At 41.1% G+C, this 18,651-nt stretch overlaps 1 protein-coding gene across 1 annotated transcript in view; it reads left to right on the top strand.

The window, feature by feature from the left end:
- The first annotated feature begins 7,572 nt into the window (after positions 1-7,572).
- Positions 7,573-18,651, top strand: part of TBC1D15 (TBC1 domain family member 15) — a 34,202-nt gene continuing 23,123 nt past the window's right edge. The window contains exon 1 of the mRNA XM_057377899.1: positions 7,573-7,672. Coding sequence (XP_057233882.1) covers positions 7,649-7,672 — 24 coding nt within the window. The 5' untranslated portion in view covers positions 7,573-7,648. The remainder of the gene's footprint in view (positions 7,673-18,651) is intronic.

Here is an 18,651-nt window from a genome sequence, read left to right on the forward strand (position 1 = left end):
ATTGTGCTAGCATATGCCCCAGAGACTGTAGTGTGAACATATCCCCAGTCAAATATACCTTTGGTTCTCAACACTGGTCTTTGGCATCTCAGAACTGAGGAAGGAGCAGTTGCTGTTGAACCACATTTATGTTTAATATTAGCCTCAGGGATGCTGCCTGTATGCAGCAGAACAAAGTGAAACATGGAACCAAGGCTAAGGTGGGAATTTTCCACCAACCGTGTGTCTGTAACCTGCTGACATCCTGCCTCCACCATGAGTGCTCCTTCATGCTTTTCTAGTGAAAATTGCTGGTTGGCTCCTKCTGTGATTTGAACTGGGTGGACATTGTGAGTGAAAGCAGCAATCAAGAGGCAGAGCACAGCAAGATGAGAGCTATTTGCATGTTTCTGGTTGGGCTGTTCTTAGCCCTTTCACTTGCAGTTGTAAAAAGGCAGCAACTATATCCTACTATCTTCATGTCACAGAATCACTGCATGGGTCAGGTTGGAAGGACCATAGGGGGTCATCTGGTACAGCCTCCATGCTCAAGCAGGATCATTCTAGAGGATATTACATGGAATTGTCCAGGCAGTTCTTGAATATCTCCAGTAAGGGAGACTCTACAACTTCCCTTTAAAATGGTGTGTTTTTTTAAATGAGTCAACGAGATTTTTTTTTAAGAGACTAAAATCCAGAGCTTTTTAGGTTAAATACAGTTCCTTCACAGATTTAGTCCTTCCAAAGTCTGTCAGCATTTCATTAAAGGGGCTGTAACTGATGAAGAGCAAGTGTTCTGCATGCAGTTAACACCCTGTGTTCAGAGTGCTATGGTGAATATATCACATAGCAAGAGGTAACAGAGTATCTGATACACCTCTGAAGTCCACCTACTCTCCCACTGTTTTGTCAGTAGAGTAATTGCAAAACAATCCTCAACTGTAAGATGTGCCCATCCTGAAGTTGGATTGAAGCTTAAAATTACTCCAATCAAGGTGCCCCTAAGGAATCCTTTCAGTGCGTGAACGCTGCAGTGCTTAGCACCATGTATACCCATTCCTTTGCAGAGACTTAGGGATTTCAGCCTGTATGGAAATGAGCTATCTCTGAAGTGGGTTATGGGAGCAAATAAACATCAGGAAGGAAACACTGACTGCCCTAAAACAATTGTTCTGTTAGTTTTCTGCTTATTCCAGGAAATGTTATTTGTTGGTAATATGATGTATATGTGGGAGTGATAGGACTATTTGTCTTTCCCTCTGCATTCCTAGCTCTGGCAATACTCCCGTGCCAATCGGCAAACAACAGATCAGTTTCTGTTTAGTCATCACTCTCGGATGGCTTCCAACTACCCTCTGTGGAGGCTGATGCAATCATGAATTTCTTCTTGCATGACAAATGCAGAGCATTCATGTTCGTATCTGCTCTGATTCTTTTATACTTAAAACCCCCCACAATTTCACATCCTGCTGAGAGAACAAAACTATTATAAAGTGATGGTCGGTTACACCAACCATGACGTTTTCTTATGTGACAACTCCTGTATGTTTTGGGTTGATTCATGTTCTGGAATTGTATCAATGCACAGATTAAAAAAAAATTAAGTTCACAAACATGATCAGAGCTGTGCTTAAAGATACACAAAAGGTGACAGTGCAAATGCTTCAAGAAAACTCATCATTTAGCACACTGCCTTCATGTCTTGTTATATCTCCCTGCCTTCACATCTAAATACTGGGGAATGGCATTTCCTTCCTTTAAATTTTGTTATATGTATACTTTGCTTGTTTGTCCCTATTCTTGTCTAACCTTGTGGCTGAAGGCAGCTAAGCATGGAACATGCCTTTCTCTGTGTGGTCTACTTGTGCAGGTTAGTGTGTTTTTAATGTTTTCTTTGAAAAAAACAGGTTAGAAAGGCTGTCATATCTTCATCTCTCAGTTTCTGCTTTGAGGTAGAAACAAATGGTGAGTAGAGAAGATCCTAATTGTCCTAGAGGCTACATTTTTACTGGTAAATAAATTAGGCCAGGGTGCATAAGGAGCTCTGGCCTTGAGAGCAGATGGCACAGTGCAGCTTTAATCCAGGTGCTTTAGTCCTCTTCTGCCCTTTAAATCATATTTACATATTGCCTGCTTGCGGTGGCTGTGCTGTTCCCAACCCTGTCTCTAGGTATTAGTCTGAGAAACCTTAAATGGTATGGCCCATAATTATATAAAAGAGCAAACTAATGACAAAATGGAAAGGCTGACTGTAGGTCAGTACCCCAGGGTTGTCTTGTATGCATGTAGCTACGGCCTGATCTCCCTCCTGCTCTCCTAATTGTGGAATAGGATGGGAGGATTTTTTAAATCTTTTCTTCCTGTATGGGGAAAATAAGAGCATTTCACACCTAAATCATGGGATATTTCCTTCATTGTCTACAATGTAATTCATTGAGGACTGGTGCCTTTTAAAATATGAGTAAATCAAAAAGTCTAGTTTGCAGTTATCTTCTAGGTGTCTTGCTGCACCCAGAGTCCAGGACAGGACCCCATTTATTATCTGCTTGTGATCTGTTGGCAAACTGGAGTAGCCTAAAAACATTGTGGGTTGCATCTGTCAAAGCAAAACTTGGGATATATCCATTTTCTGTGAAGAGAAAAAAAGTCAAAGRGAAAGATACTTTTGGCACCGTGTCTTTGTTCCTCTACTGCAGGGTTGTTTGTACAAATTAAGCCTGTGATAGAAGGACTCAACAGAATCTACACTTGTCTTGTGTGGGCCAGGTTTTCATGTGGTTGAGCATGTGGGCAGCTGACTCTTCTGAATACAGGAAGGTATCTTTTCTTTTCAGGAACTCTGCTGAAATAGCCGTGTGAGCAACAATAGCAGCTGCTGCAGCTTTTGGCACAGCAGCAATAGCTATGCTTGCAGCTGTGACAGCAACAGAAGCCACGGGAAAGCCAGGAACACTCTGGCTGCACACTCAGTGTTGGCTGGTGTGCTGTGACCACCTTCATGTCACAGAAGATTCCTTACTAGAGCAGACGGTTAATTAAAATCCAATGAAGAGTGAGCCCCCAGCTAAAGATACCCTCCTCCCTAGATTCCCATCTGTTTAGACCTACAGACTGTCCCACTGTTTTCTTAARGGGCTTATGGAGAAGGGAGAGGAACTTGCTAGCACTATATCAGCCTACAGAACTTGCTGTGATGTATCACTCAGGTTTGTAAAGTGAAATAATTCGATGCACCAATAATATCGGCTGGGAAGCTTTGCATAAAGGTCAGCAAYAGTGCACAACAAGCCAGTGATGAGCCAGAAAAGAAAGCCATCCTGGGCTGCATCAGAAGAGCCCTGCCAGCAGGCTGAGAAGTTGATGATACTTCCCTCAGCCCTGGTGAGAGACTTTTGGAATGCTGGGTCTAGTGTTGTGTTCCCTGGTACAGTGGAGACATTGACATTCTAGAGAGACACCTGTGAAGGGCTATCAAAGATAGCTCAGAGACTGCATCATCTGTCATACAAAGAGACGCTGACAGATGTGAGACTGTTCAGTCTCTAGAAGGCTCAGAGGATCTTTTCAAAGTCTAAAATTACATTATGAGAGGGAGTAAAGAAAGCAGAGCTGGTCTCTTTAGTGGTATTCAATGAAACAACATGACAAAATAGACCCAAACTGAAATACAAGAAATTCCATTTAAGCATAAGAAAAATATTTTGCATTGCGAAAGTGACCAAGCACTGATGAAGCAGCTCGACTGAGGAGGTTGTGGTGTGTGTGGTCTTGAAGGTATTCAAACATCAAAATTTACAAAGCCTTGAGTAATCATTTGTGATCTGCTCTGGGCAGGAGGGTTGGACTACATGATTTCTAAATATTCCTGCCTACTTCAATTTTTCAGTAGTCCGTTGATAGTGCAACATGCTAACGAAGAGTGGTTTTGCTCTTCTTCTTGATTAACAATATTCACATTGTTATATGCAACGATGGTTTGCTAAAAAACAACGGTGAAGGCCCAAGATGAATGTCTAGAAGACTGGGCAACTGGCTAGAAGATGGTCATATATCTCATGGAGTAAATTGATCTGTGGGACTGAAAGTTCTCTGAAACACACCTGCCTCCTTGACACCAAGCTAAGGGGTGACTGGCATGCTGAGAGCAGCGCAGCAGGACAAGAGTCCCCAGAAGAGTCCTGTGGGACCAGTTGTTCAGTCAGCAAAGTAGAGCAGAGGCTCCTTTCCTATGTCTGCTGGAAGAAGAGAGCTGCATGAGCACCTATCTCTCAAAGGAAAGTATCGACGCTAAGCCTGGGAAGTTTCAAGCTTGACTTTAAGGCACTATAGGGAACAAAAACAGCAAGCCTGGTTGTTGTGTGAGAATTGTCCCTTAATGAGGATAAATTTGAAACTCACRGGTGCAATTCACTGGGACTGGTATCTTTGTTTGGGCATAATGGATGATTCCCAAGGACTGGGCGCTCCTAAGGCCAGATAAAYGAATATATTAAATTTTAGTGCTTCAAATGGATGGCAAGTTGAAGAATTTCCACACAAATTCTGGAACTGCATATTCCAGTGATGTGTTGCAGCAAAATTTATTAACTTTGGAAACGTAAGAATTAACTGATGTCCAACAGTAATACAGATGGGATTTATCTTCTAGTTCTTTACTTAATTGACAGCTACACSAAGATCAGCTTGAGGAAAAAGCCTTCTACACAACTTGTGTGAACATTTTACAAATAACAGGCCAAGTCTAGCACTGAGCTGACTTGATGGAAGCAGGATGCTTGGCAGGGAGTGAGAGTGGGCAGTAATTGTTCTTAAAATGAGTAATGGCATTTTATCTTGRGCCCTGCAGAAGGGTTAGAGTGGGTAGATGGACAGGAGGAGTTAGATGAGACAGTTAAAGTAATATGGGAGGGATGAATGACAAAAACATTCCACAGAAGTCTGGACATACCAAAATGGTATTGGTCACTGTCAACAGAATTAACAAACAGAACATTATGAGAAAGAAGATTTAGCTGTGTGGATAGAAGAAAAAAGCTATGATTTGGTGCTGTGGTACTAGAAGAAGTCTGCAAGGGAGCTAGGTAAAACATGAAAGATAGAGCCCAGAGAGATCTCTAAGACTAAAGCATCAGCATGTGGGCCTGGGAAACATGCTGATACTGGAGAGAGAGAGAGATAAGTGGCAGGAGAATCTGGAGGCAAGTAAAACCATCTTGTCTGTTAGCTGCCTGCAGATGATAAAAAGAGATTTTAATTTGGATCAGAATTAATGGCTGTAGTAGAAATATGGCAATGAGTCATGAGATAAATATGTATTTATTGACACAATTTCCGACAAAGAAACAGAAGCTTTGATTCAATATGCTAATAATTACATCCAAGATACAGAAGAACCAGAAATTGGCACTCATGCTAAGTAAAGAGAGTAGACCTCAGGGTGTCCACTGTAGATCGTAATTTGGTTACCAAAGCTGACATGTGAAGCTCAATTTTGAGCTTCTCCTAAGAGAGAAACTGTGACAAAGCAGTTTCATTGAAGGGCCAGAATGAGGGGATGCAATGGAGCTAATCAAAAGAAGTCCCCAGCGTCCATTGCAGATTTTGGGGAGGTTAGAGAGGAAAAGAAAATGCAGAAGGGAATAGGAGTACATATGGGTAACTAATGTATTATTACATTGCAAGGAGAAAGAAACAAAGGAAAAGGACAGGAAAAGGAAAGGATGAAAACATGAAGAATGAACACATGGGAGACCAAATGAGATGAAACTTGTGGGGATGTGGAAGATGGCAAAAACAATTGCACCCTCAAAACAATTAATTTATGGTGATGCATTTTCAATGTGTAGCCTTCTCCCTTCTACTCACCGTTAACATTCAATCTTACTAAATTCAAATAAAAGGACCAACAAAGCTATGGTGTCCATTTTTGCTACACTGATACAGCTTTCCAGACCCAGATATTACTACAAGAACTTATGTTCTGTTTTTATTTAATTTTCTCATCTTTATGCCTGTTTATATACAGAGAGTAACAACAGATTTTCCCAACTTTGAAGGAGATGAGTATTTGTCTCGAGAATTGCAAATCTGTTTTTCCATGGTAAGTACAGTATGGGTGTTAATCTAACCAAATGTGTTTTTAATCTGAGAAGTCAGAAAGGAATTACAAGGCCACTTTGTGACAGAAATAAAACCCCCCAATTCCAAACAAAACCCATCCCAAACCCCACCAAATTACCTTTGCTCCTTCACACKTCCCTGCAAGCATCTCATTTGTCTTAGTGTCTTCAAATAAACAATATTTGTGGATATACTATTTGCTCAAATGCTCACTATGCTGTTGTTGGAATATAACCAATGTCTTTAAAACTGTCTTTCTTTATGGCTCTCAGCAGCATCAAATGTTGCAGATTTGAAAGCCAATTTTTTAAAAGTAATRTCCCACATTATATACTTTTCCAGATAAAGAAGACCAGTCAAAATCTGTTGACATCTGTGGGACAATTCTTCCAGACTTTATAAACCTGTACACATATGAAAGCTGAGTATTTGCTAACATAGATGAGATTGTAATTTAGATTTAGCTTTGTCCCCACAATGTGTTGAATGCATCTTGTGTTGAAAACCATTATCTTGAAAGTGGCGTTTTACACTAACATTAAAGATTTGGTATATCAGTATTAGTAATGCCTGTGGGTATCGTGATATTCACATTGAGATCTTACAGCACCTTCCAGTACCTAAAAGGGGCCTCCAAGAGAGCTGGAAAGGGACTTTTTACAAGGGCATGAAATGATAGGACAAGGGGAAATGGCTTCAAACAAGCAGAGGGTGAGTTTAGAACAAATATTAAGAAGAAATTATTTYCTGTGTAGATGGTGCAGCACCGGAACAGGTTGCAGAGACGAATTCTGGATGTCCATCCCTGGCAGAGTTCAAGGTAGGCTTGGATGGGGCTTTGAGCAACCTGGTCCAGTGGAAGGTGTCCCTGCCCATGGCAGGGTGGTCGGAACTGGATAAATCTTTAATTGGCTTCCAACCCAAACTATTCTACGATTCTGTGATTCTATGACTCGACAACAGCGGGAAGAGAAAGAAAACAACTCGGGAAGAGAAAGAAAACAACTCGAGAGAGTTTGATGTGTTTTATATCAACTATGTAACATTGCACAAATTATACTTGCAATCTCAGGGAGTTCAGAAAAACCTTTAAGGGTGAGAGGAAGTACAATCCCCTTTCCTGCTCGCTACCGTACCCGCACGCTGTTTTGGAGCGGTCACCGCTGCGGGGCTCGCGGCTGCGCCCTCTCCAACCTGCCGGAGAGCTGCGTGTGTGGCCGGCATTCAAACTGAGCCACAGTGGCACAGCGACCGCGCGCAGCCTCTACAAAAACACAGCCCACGGCAGCCCTGCTCCCCTTCCCGGGGCGCGGCTCTTCCGCACAGATCCCGGTCAGATCCCGGCCCCATAGCGAATCCATCCCGGCCCCATCGCCGGCCTCATCCCGACCCCGCCCGGGCTCGGCCGCCCCACGCGCGCACCGCCCCGCCCCGCCCCGCCCCGCCCCGCGCAGTGCGCATGCGCGGCCCGCGGCTGTGACGCCGTTGTTGTGGCGCGGCGGGGAAGCACGTGAGGAGTGCGACGTCACCATAAACACTCGTGGGCAACATGGCGGCGCCGCCGAGCGGCAAGGTAACGGGGGCGGGCGGCGGCGGGCCCGGCCTCTCTCGCCTCTCCCCGCGCGGGACGCGCCGTGCCCGGCGCTGAGTCGCCGCGGCTGGACGGAGTCGCTKGGAGGGGGGGTCGGGGAGCTGTATGGGCGGGCGGGTGCCTTTTCCCCCGCCGTGCGGGGGTCGCCTCACGGGASCGCCCCTCCGGGAACGGGCCGTACCGGCCTCGGGTCGGCAGAGCGCCGGCAGCGGCAGCGGCCGACCCGCCCTCTGCGCCGGAGCGGGCTGTGGCCAGCGGGCGGTACTCGGGCCTTTCTCGCCTCACCGCCCGGGCAGCGCCCCGCGCCGTCGCGGCAGCTCGGCTCCGGCCCCGGGGGAGCAGGAGGCCGCTCTCTGCCGCGGGCGGGCAGCCCTGCGGCCGCGCTGCCTCTCAGCCTGACGTGGAGGAGCGAGGCTTGTCCCGTCTACGTGGCCGTATGTCCCAAAGGAGCTCGTGGACGGCAGTGGCCTTTCTGCTGGCCTGCKCGCTGGCAGTGAGCGGAGACCTGCCCCCGGCGTGGATACAAAGGCTTATCAGTCCAAAAATTTTGTAATTAAATTTTTTGGTATGCCGCGTATCCCTGCGGAGCGTTCCGGAGCGAAAGAGTGTTGCTTGACAGGGAGTGAGATCGCAGGAGGGGGAGGTACCCTCTGCTTYCCTCCGCCCCCACCAACAGATACGAGTTGTGTCCGTATTGTTTTATTGTAGAAATATTTTTATTTCATGACTTTGTCTTCTGAAAGCGTTGCTTTGCAATGCGGTGTTCTCGAGCTCGTGGATCCTTTATTTAGGATTTAAAATCTCAGTGTCGTATCCGAGTGTATGTAGTCACGGTGGGTGTGTGATAGTCTGCGGTTTCACTTTTCCAGCATAGGGCAGAAGATGATTGTTTCAGCTCATGCTGATCTCGGTATTAGAGCACACACGTAATTAGCCACGTCTGTGCTTCTCCGAGGGTGCTGAGAAGTGCACTTACCTAYAGCACGAAAATTCCATAGAGATCCTGCTTTGTGCCTGCCAGCTTACCATATCAGTATCAACCGGAATTGTTGGAGCAGGCAATTTGTGCAGCTCGAGTTTTTACAATTGTATTTTTATGTTCTTTACTGATTTAGGTGTGTAAATATAAGGATAGCCATACTGTCCTCCCAGCTGTTTCTGGCTATGCACATCCAGTTTTCATGTACATACAGAGAAGTTCCCCTTCTGGTTTTATTCATTTTAATATTCAGAAGTTTATTAGATGAAGGAAAATATTTTAAATTTTTAGATGAATACTTTTATATTTAATATTTTATTTTTCCAGGTTGTTTTTTCTTTTCCACTTAGGTTTTTATCAGGATCTTCTTCAGGATGTTTCTTATGAAAGCATCTGTATTCTGATGGATTATACGAGATAGTAAAATGATTGTGGATTAGTTATTTGTGAATTTGCTATGTATTCACTGTTCCTTTCCAAGAAGCCTGTTTACCTGAGATTGAATCTCTGAGATGTTGCAAAACTCTTTCAGTTATGCCATCTCCACAATACTAGTGCAACTTGTTAATGCAGCTTGTAATTCAGTAATATTGTTTGCCATGTCTCTCTTAATACAGAGAAAAAATGTCAGTTGTGTTCTCTCAAACTTCATGAAGTGGCTGRGCTGGTTTGAAGTTTCACTGCTCTCAGGAGCAGTTCCATCCATTTCTCTATTTCCCCACCTGTGTGTTGCACTGTTGCTTTCTGGGATACTGTACTCATTTGATCTGTCACTGATTAGATCTAACAAGCTGAAATAATGCATACAACTGTGCTTATTTTTGTCTGAGTTAGTTTTCTACTGGGAGCAAATTGGACCACAGTTTGTTCCTTTGAGTGGCAGCAGGGTTTTAGGAAGGCTCACAAACTAATGAAACTTYGCTCCAGGTGGAATAAACTCAGTGTAGGTTGGTACAGACTCAGCATTCTCACTTCAGGCATTTTCCACTTCAGTGTCCCTACAAACTGGATTTCCTAAGTTAACTACAATGCTCCTTATGGCTGTGCAGTGTTGTAATGRGGTGTTTCAGGTAGTAGGTTTCTGGAAGAGTTGTAGGCTTTAGTTTGTGGCATGCTTTGGTCTCATGTAGCAGATATTATCACATGAAAGTAATGTATTTTAATGTATGTGTTCTTTGCTGCAAAATATTACACCAAGTGGTTCCCATGGAATGCATGTGGCAGTATGTTAAGCAGCTGGGATAACCTGCATTGTTTCAGCTTTCAAAGAATCTTGTTTTAGCAAACCATATAAGGTTGTGGTTTCTATTACATTTTTATCCTGTCTCTCTTTCTGTTCTCTATTGTGGGGGGGAGGTGCTGTTTTTTGTTTTTGTTTTTTTTTTAATTTCCCAGACATCATTAATATCAGTGGATTCAAAATTCAGCTATTTCTTCTAGTCTCTAGTTTCTGCTCCATACATCAGTGGGATATGAATTATAAATTGGGTGACCTCGTGTACTACTTTACTTGGACTTTTGTCCTGTTGTTTTTTTTCTTTCTGTTTTGTATCTCAGGAGGTTCTTATCTGTGTTTTTCTCTGGTTCGCTCGGTTCAGGAAAAGTTAATGCAGGTGAATTCTGGAGCCGTGACTCATTCTTTATTAATGACCATCTGCCCTAGAACTATGTGAGCTTCAGTTTTTTGCCCTTTCTTAGATATGTCAGTTTTTATGGCAAAGAACTTGGTAATAAGGTCTTCTGCTTTCAGAAGACGTTTTGACTTTATGCAAACAGGTATAATTATATATTATACATATATTATACTCTATGAAAACAGGTATATTTTCTCTCTTTCTGTTGCTTACTAAATGGCAGGTGGTTTACTGTATTTCAGAGAACTGACTCTGGACTCACACTTATGACAGAAAACCACGTTAGAAAATGAGTTAAAAAGTTGTATAGGGAGAAGTATAAACTTCGGTTTTAGTCTGTCAGTATATAGGTGATTGTTGCAGCTGGTCTAAAGACAGTAATGATTTTTTTTATGTTCTTGGAGTTCAGAGTATCTTCAGCACATGGGCTGTTAGATCTTTCTCAAATTACCAATTGACACATGGGCTGTCAGAGAAGTTATTTTTCACTTGCCTGTGCTCTTGCTCTTGGAGTTAAAGTTTCAGATTGTTAAGTGGCCAAACATCTGAGCTTCACCTCTAGCCAGTTCAGAAGCTACAAGTGTTCAAGGAGCTTTGTAGTTATTACTAAATAGTAGTGGTGTTAGTGTTGTATTGTTTGGGGAGAGGGATTTGTATTTGCAGTGGAAGTTGTTTTGTAGGTTTTTTTTTTTTTTTTTTCCTTATGGCTAGGAACTAGCCAAGAGATTTTAAATCTGGTATGTTAAAATTAACTTTATAACCTTCAGGTAGTTGGCTCAGATACAGTGAATTCTTTTAGGTGTATATCTATTCTGTGAGATAGGCAGTGTCTTGCTTCATCTTCTGCTAGTTAACTTGAGTGCACAGAGGTGCCTATACAATGCATTGCTGTATCATTTTATTAAGCACTTGACAAAATATTTGTCAGAACTTTTTCAGCCTTTATARTTTACTGTGAATGCAATCATAATTCTTTTTGATTGTATTATACTTCACAGGTTGTCTTTGTGAAAAGACCACTATCTCTCTTGAATTTACTTAAGGTTTCATTATGTTTGAATGTAAAGCAGTTCAGTGATCATTCTGAAATTCCTGTATCTTCTTTCTATTTTCTGTTTTTTAARGATTTCTCTTTGCTGAAGTGCTCACAATAGGAACAGTGGGTTACTACCTCAATCTCTTGCTCTCGGTACCCTGAATAGACTTGTGTTTTTACTGATATCCCACTGTTGTTGCATAAATAGCAGAAATATTTTGTGGTTCAAGAAATTTTCAGAGCACAGGAGGGAGGGCTTGAAAAATGTACCGTTGTCAAGTAGGAAACTTTTCTTGTGATATATAGTTTCYGATGTTGAGAGCTTTCTTATATTTGTTGCAACGTGAACAATATTTGTGGGATTCTGCCCCTCTTCACCCCACCCCTACTTAGAAATTTAATGTTTTTAAGACTTTAAGATTMGCAGAGTATGCAATTTTACCTTCTTCGGAAAAAAAGTTAAGCCATCGGCTCAGCAAACAAAAGGCATACAAGGTTCAGCAAGGCCAAATGCAAGGTCCTTGGGGCAATTCTAAGCACAAGTAGAGGCTAGGTGGAGAATGGATTGAGATGAGTTCAGGGGAGAAAAGCTTGAGGGTGTTTGTGGGTGAAAATCTCAGTATGATTCAGTATGTCCACCTGCAGCCCAGAAAGGCAACAGCCTCTTGGGCCACATCAAAAGCAGCCAGGTCAGCAGATCAAGGGAGGTGATTTTCCCTCTCTCCTGGGCCCTCATAAGACACCTCGTGGAGTACTGGGTCCAGCTCCAGAGTCCGCACCAGAAGTGGGACATAGACCTAATGGASCGAAGAGGGCCATGAAGATTGTCAGAGAGCTGGAGCAYCTCTCCTATGRAGGAAGGTTGAGAGAGTTGGGGTTTTTCAGTCTGGAGAAGACTCCAAGGACACCTTAGAGCACCTTCCAGTACCTAACGGGGACTTACAAGATAGCTGGAGAGGGCTTTTTCCCAGAGGTATGTAGTGACAGGATGAGGGGGAATGGCCTTCCGCTGAAGGGGAAGGGAGATTTAGGTTGGATATTAGGAAGAAGTTCTTTGCTCTGTGGTGAGACACTGAAACTGATTGCCCAGAGAGGGACCAACCAGAGAGGTTGTCTGTTCCTTATCTCTGGAGGTGTTCAAGGTTGTTCCTTATCTCTGGAGGTTGGATAGGGCTGTGAGTAACCTGGTCTRGTGGACTGTTCCCTGCCCATGGCAGAGGGCTCGTGGCTAGGTGATCTTTTAGGTCCCTTCCAACCCAAACCATTCTATGACTTGTATTTTATTAARATTTGAATGCCAGAAATTATCGTGTATCTTCTGTGGAGCAGAAGATCATGTTAATCAAGTAATGTTAGCTTGATGCTTTGTGGAGCACTCAAATGTACTGACATCTGGCCATTGCAAACAGACTCTTGCAATAGGTACTTCAATGTGCCCAGTGACACTTTAGCAGTAGATGCGTGAGTAAGCTTTAGGCAAACATCAGCTATTCCAACGAGGGAGATAGAAATTCAAGCAGCCTAACACAGACTTTTATATTGAATTATATTTCTTCTTTCTTAAAGCACAGTTCTAAACTGAGATGCTTTCTTTTGTGGGTGTAAGGTCATTTGGGCCAGCCATTGTCTAAATTGAATTCATTTTGTTGGCCTGTAACTGTTCCCTTACAGTAGTGTATCTTTTATTCTGTTTCCTTTCCATCAGAATTTGAAAATAAGATGCTATGCAACTGCTATTAGTTGTTAATATTTGTGGACAGACTCATTTAATTTGAAGTCTGAAGAGCATTCAGACGTTTTTACTCAGTTACTCTTATGAGCATACCTGCTTGCTTCAGCTGTCGTATCCTTGGTGAGGTCCTTTAGCTGATTCTCTAATATGAGGCAAAAATTAAGTTACTGCTATTGAAAAGTTGTTAATATCAGTATTTACATAATGTCATAGTTACTTACTGATTCCAGAGCAGTGGCTGATTCACTATGTAAGTGTTTCAAGCYGTGTCTGCTATGAGAAACTGGATGGCATCTTGGCAGAGCAATGCTGGCCTCGAGCTGTACTCTCTGGCACAAAAGGGGAGTGACTGGAACATACTCTCCAAGAACACAGGGTGAGAGTATGAAGTGCCTGAAACATGAGAATGGTTTCTGGGCGAGTTGTAGTGCATCTCCTTTCTCTCAGGTATCTTGTGTTTGGCAGGTTGTTGGTGTGTGACAGACCTAGGAACAGGAATTACAAGATACAAATAATCAGTGTACATGGTGACAGCTAATAAATACTTAGGTGCTCAGCACAGGCAGGGTGGAAGATACATGGGTGAGGATGACCATCGTGTTCTGTGAAAGCCCCAGATTTTAGCTCTTCTTTTATTTATTGTCTATACTTCATTGTTTTAGGGTGCAATGTTGTCATCCTTCACTAGCTGGTAGCACAGGGCTCTAAATTGCTATCRAATGGCAATCATTAAATCACAAGACTTTGCTTGTATTCTGGCATATATTCTAATGGTTGGTGTGGCATGCCAGAGGCCTTCTGGTCCTGTATGTCTTTGGCAATAAACAGCTACAGGCATTGCCTGATGGGTGCTCACTGTACGGATTGCAGTGGAAATATGGAGATACGCATTGTCAGTGCTGTGTGCTTATGGTATTATTACAATTTATTTCCCAGAAAATGTTACTGGGACAAGAGTGGGACTTCAGAAAGCTRTTTTTTTCTGGACATGGATTATAAATACTTAAACAGTTTTTCAGAACCTTAACTAGCATATGCCATGACATGTAAACTGAGCCTACATCCTGCTGCTTCTGTCTGTTTTTTTTATAGTAAGTGGGTAGATAACTATTGCTTTGTCCAGCTTTCCTGAATTTTCTGCTGTGGTTTCCTGTTTTTATAGACCCTCAGTCAGTCAGTATATGAGTTGGAATAGGTGTTGTCTCTGTAAATGGTACAGTGCTTTCAATGACTGATCAGAATGAATTGTGAATTTGCCTTTGATCCCTGTAGCACCCACAGAAAAAAAAAAAAAAGAAACAGGTCAAGGTGGCTCACCAGTGTTTGGAAGCTTGCATCAATTTTTAGTTTTTGGTGGATTCTGAAGCACACAGTCAATGGGTCTAGTTTTCACTCAGTAGAACTGGAAAAATAAATACTGTGTGAACTGTGCTGCAGGCTGCCTGCATGGACTTCTTAACAAGCAGGAAAGATGAACATAAGCTTCTCAGGTACATCTTATATCAACCTTGAAACTTTAGGATTATTAAAGAGTAATACTTAAATCATACAAACTTTTTTCCTACTGTCTCCATTATTTTCTTAGAGAAAAAATATCGCCAACGAAAYGCTTTTGCAGTCTTAAGTTGCCTTAAGAAATGCTTATGATTTGAAGTATTCTAGGAACTTAAGGATCCCATGAATGAATAAATCTGTTCTGCACAGAACTAGCTTTAAGCTAGTAAAATGTCTGAAAATCTTTTCAGTAATTCCAATGTACAACCACAAGATACAATTAAAATTTATTTGAAATTAAGTAATTTTCAAAGTTGTTCAGGTCCTGTCACACTACATCTTCATTTGCTTTGGTTACATTGGTGTGTGCTTTTGATAAACACTTCTTTTTTCATTTGTGTTTTTGTTGTGGAGCCAGCAGTCTGGCTTTCATGTAGGCAATAACATCTAAACCTGTGAAATACGCATCTCTGTGGGCATTTCTATAGATCTTTGCATACAGGTATAGAAGAAAACAGAAAAACCTGTTCTTTTCTTTAGTGAGGCTTGTCACTTCTGAACAGCTGTTTTGGCTTTGAGCATCTAAGCAATATACATGCCTTTTTTTCCTTGAGGTTCTGTTTCAGGGACCAGTGGATAGACTGTGTAGAGCACAGAAAGAATTCTTATTAGCTGGAYGGGTGGGAAGGATTGTAATATTGGGGTGAGGGATACTTTTGGGTTTTTATTAAAATCTTAGGRTCATGTCAACTTACTTAGCCACCTGGGGTGTGCACTTACTAACATTAACTTGTCTTTTTTCATCATGGGCTTATTGATTTTGTATAGGTTTAGTGGAAGAATGATGGCTCGAATCATATGAAAAGAAAATGAAAGATTGAGCTTGACTCTACCTACTCCTTATGTTTGGAAAAGAGCCCATGGTGAATATGTAAAATAATAAATAGTGTAAACACAAGGTATACCAGTACTATGTTTTTGTGTCTTGAAATACAAAAAAACATAAAGGACTAATTGAGTAGATGGCATTCTTTAAAACTCTTGAATTCTTTCACACAGTGGGTAATGAGGCCTTCCTAGTTCACTAAAGGCAAAAGGTTATCAAGATTTAAAGGAGATTGGTTTGCTTTCCTATGCCAAGGGTATTGACAGATAATACAGAGGCAGATTTGGGTTGGGTTTGGATGGATTATAGTTACTTCARCTGCTAATAAGGGGGCACCAGTCTCATTATCTCGCCTGCCCATATCTAGTTCCTTCTACTGTCTCCATACGTACCAGGATATCACTATATAGATTTTGCATGCAGACCTTACTCAAATCCTTGGTATTTTAATGATGCTTCTGGTCACCCTTCAATGTTTGCTGCCTTTTCTGCATGTTCTGCAGTAACCTACTGCTTGGGCAAGAGGCAGTATATGATGCTGTTGCTTAGTTTTGAAATCTGTTTTCTTGACTGTGTAAAAGGTCCAGGTGTGCTGACTGATCAGGYATTTCCCTGAGTGCTGGGCTACAGAGGCACTGAGCAAAAATCTCTATAGGCCACATAGTGTGTGAGATTGAGCTATACAGTGTAGTAGCAATTGTCTGCCAATGGATGGAGTTTAAGTCAAATCTAAATTTTGGTCTGTCTTTCAATTTGATTCTTTCCTTAGTACTGATCACTTTTACAAGTAATTTAACATTACTTTTTGTCTTTGAATTCACTTTGAATAGTTTGCCAGTGTTGCTGTAACCAAAAAATAAAAACCTGTAGCAAGCTACATTTCATTGCAAGGTGCTATAAGAATACTTTATAGCATTTTAATTTTTCAGCTTGCTAAGAACACTGTGTGAATTAGCCAGCCAGTAGAGCTCATTTTCAGGTGCTACCACTATAGGATTATGTTTTCTAACTCAGTTTGTTCAAATGCAGTTACGGAGTTATCTTACAAAGTACTGCTCTACAGAGAGGCTCAATATTTTGTAGAATTCAAGATTGTAACTTCCAAAATGTTTTGTGAAAAACATCTCGTATTCTTTTGTATGATCGATGTTATCTCTTTCTGCAAATTAGTTACATTATTCCATTTTCTAGACACCAGTTAACAGGTGSAAAAATAAACAGATTGCCCTTGTTATTGGAAAAGAAAAATCCCAGGAGCTTGGCCTGGCCTTTCAAATTTGGAGATTTTCTCTTGAGTAATAGAATGAGGGGAATAAGGTGCTATGTGACAAGTACTCTGTTACATAAACACCCTCTGATGTTCTGAGCATGTTCTTTGGGTTTATCACCCACTTTGGTGGAGAACGGTGCAGGTAACTGAAGCTGTTATAAAGAGCAGTGTAGGATTTTTCAGTTGCATGACAACTGTGGCATTGGGAACAYATTTTCTTTTCCCATGAAAGGAAACATTTCTCCTTCTGAGAGATTAACAGGAAGAAAATGATAGAAACAGTTATTAGCTTGCATACCTTCTAGACTGAGATGATATATACTTTATGATACTTACTAACATTATTGGCAGAAGTGCACTTCAACCAGTGTAACTGATACAAATAGATATCTTTTTTTTCTGGAGCAGTTGTCCCAGTGGTTGATTACTGGTTCATATTTCTGACTAGTTTTTGTGATAGATCAGGTCCAAATAGATGGAAAGTAAAATTTAAATAAATTTCAATGTTGCCTTGTTTGAACAGAGACTGAATTTGAAAACAGATAGTTGGTAGAAATAGAGGGAGGATCTTTTTTTGATAGAAAAGAGGAAACAGCTGTAATAGAGAAAAGAAGACTTCCAGTATTTAAAAGGTAATGATGTCAATAATCCTTCAAGAGGGAGATATAGTAAGTGACCTTTAGAGATTTCTTCTAAGTGATATTTCTGTGTTTAAACAGGACACTTCTGAAATTTCTTGCTTATGCAAAAGGAAGATAAATTGATGTAAAACTAAAACAGCAAGGATGAGTTATGTGAATTTTGTCACTCTTTTTAAGCCGTGTTTTCTCATCTAGTTAAGCTTCTCACCTAACCTTTTAATTTACTGGCCTGGCTGCAAATATAATGATTTTAAATAGCTGACAATTGAGAAAAAGAGACAGTGATATTTTCAAGTAAAGAAATACAATATCTGTCTCTGATTAGWTAAGAATTGCTAGCCTTTGCCTTTAAAAATGTGTTTCTTAAGGCAGTGTTCACAGCTTGGTGTGGAAGTGAAAATGGTTCTGAAAGAATTACTGTTACTATTTGATTTATTTCACTTCCACAAAATCTAAGGGAGTTTTCAGTCTTAGAACTGTGTAAGATAGAACCCATTTACAGTATTTATAGAGCTTTTAAGGGTGCGTGTATGTGTATGTAGCTTTGAAAAGCCTGCTGAATTTTGACAGTCAGGAGTTCTGGTTGTTTTTTTTATTTTTTAAGAGCATRATCAGAATACTGTGAAGAGTTTTGCAAATGCTTAAATGCAGAAGTTATGTGGGCCATCCACACTCCTACAAGCCTTTCTTCTCCAACTGTTACATACCTTACCTTTCAGATGGAATCTTTGCCACTGGCCCTGACTGTAGGATTAGGTATTTAATTTCAGGGTGCAATTTTTTATTTCTCTGGAGTTCACCTTTTTACATTATTTGGTCCATTAAAAATTTAAATTAATTTTATCATTTCAATGCAATTGAAATTATAACTAAAATTCAATTTTATTATTTATTAAATCAGTTATAATTCAGTTTTATAATTCCATGCTTAATGGCAGGTGGCAGAAAGGTAGACTATATAAGAAAGCCTTTTAATGTTTTAATAGCTGTATAGTACTTCCATTGAACCTGTGCCTGTTAAAAAATACTAGGTATTGAATGCATTTTCTTGTGGTGTTCTTACAAAGTAGTAGTAGTCAGTATGTTGCTTAGAGGGTAGACAAGTTAGACAAGTTGCTTAAAAGTTTGACAAGTTCTATTTTCTGTTGTTTCTTAATTTAAGTAACGGAAAGATTCACATCTTGGGCTCTTTGTAACAAAATCCCTAACAAGACAGAAGTGTTTATTTCAATTTCTGTAGGCGAGTCAACATGATGAGTACCATAGGGAGAAAAATAATTCTAATGATT

The sequence above is a fragment of the Malurus melanocephalus genome, unplaced genomic scaffold, assembly GCF_030028575.1.
Source record: "Malurus melanocephalus ecotype Western Australia unplaced genomic scaffold, MMel_1.1 scaffold_10, whole genome shotgun sequence".
NCBI lineage: Eukaryota > Metazoa > Chordata > Aves > Passeriformes > Maluridae > Malurus > Malurus melanocephalus.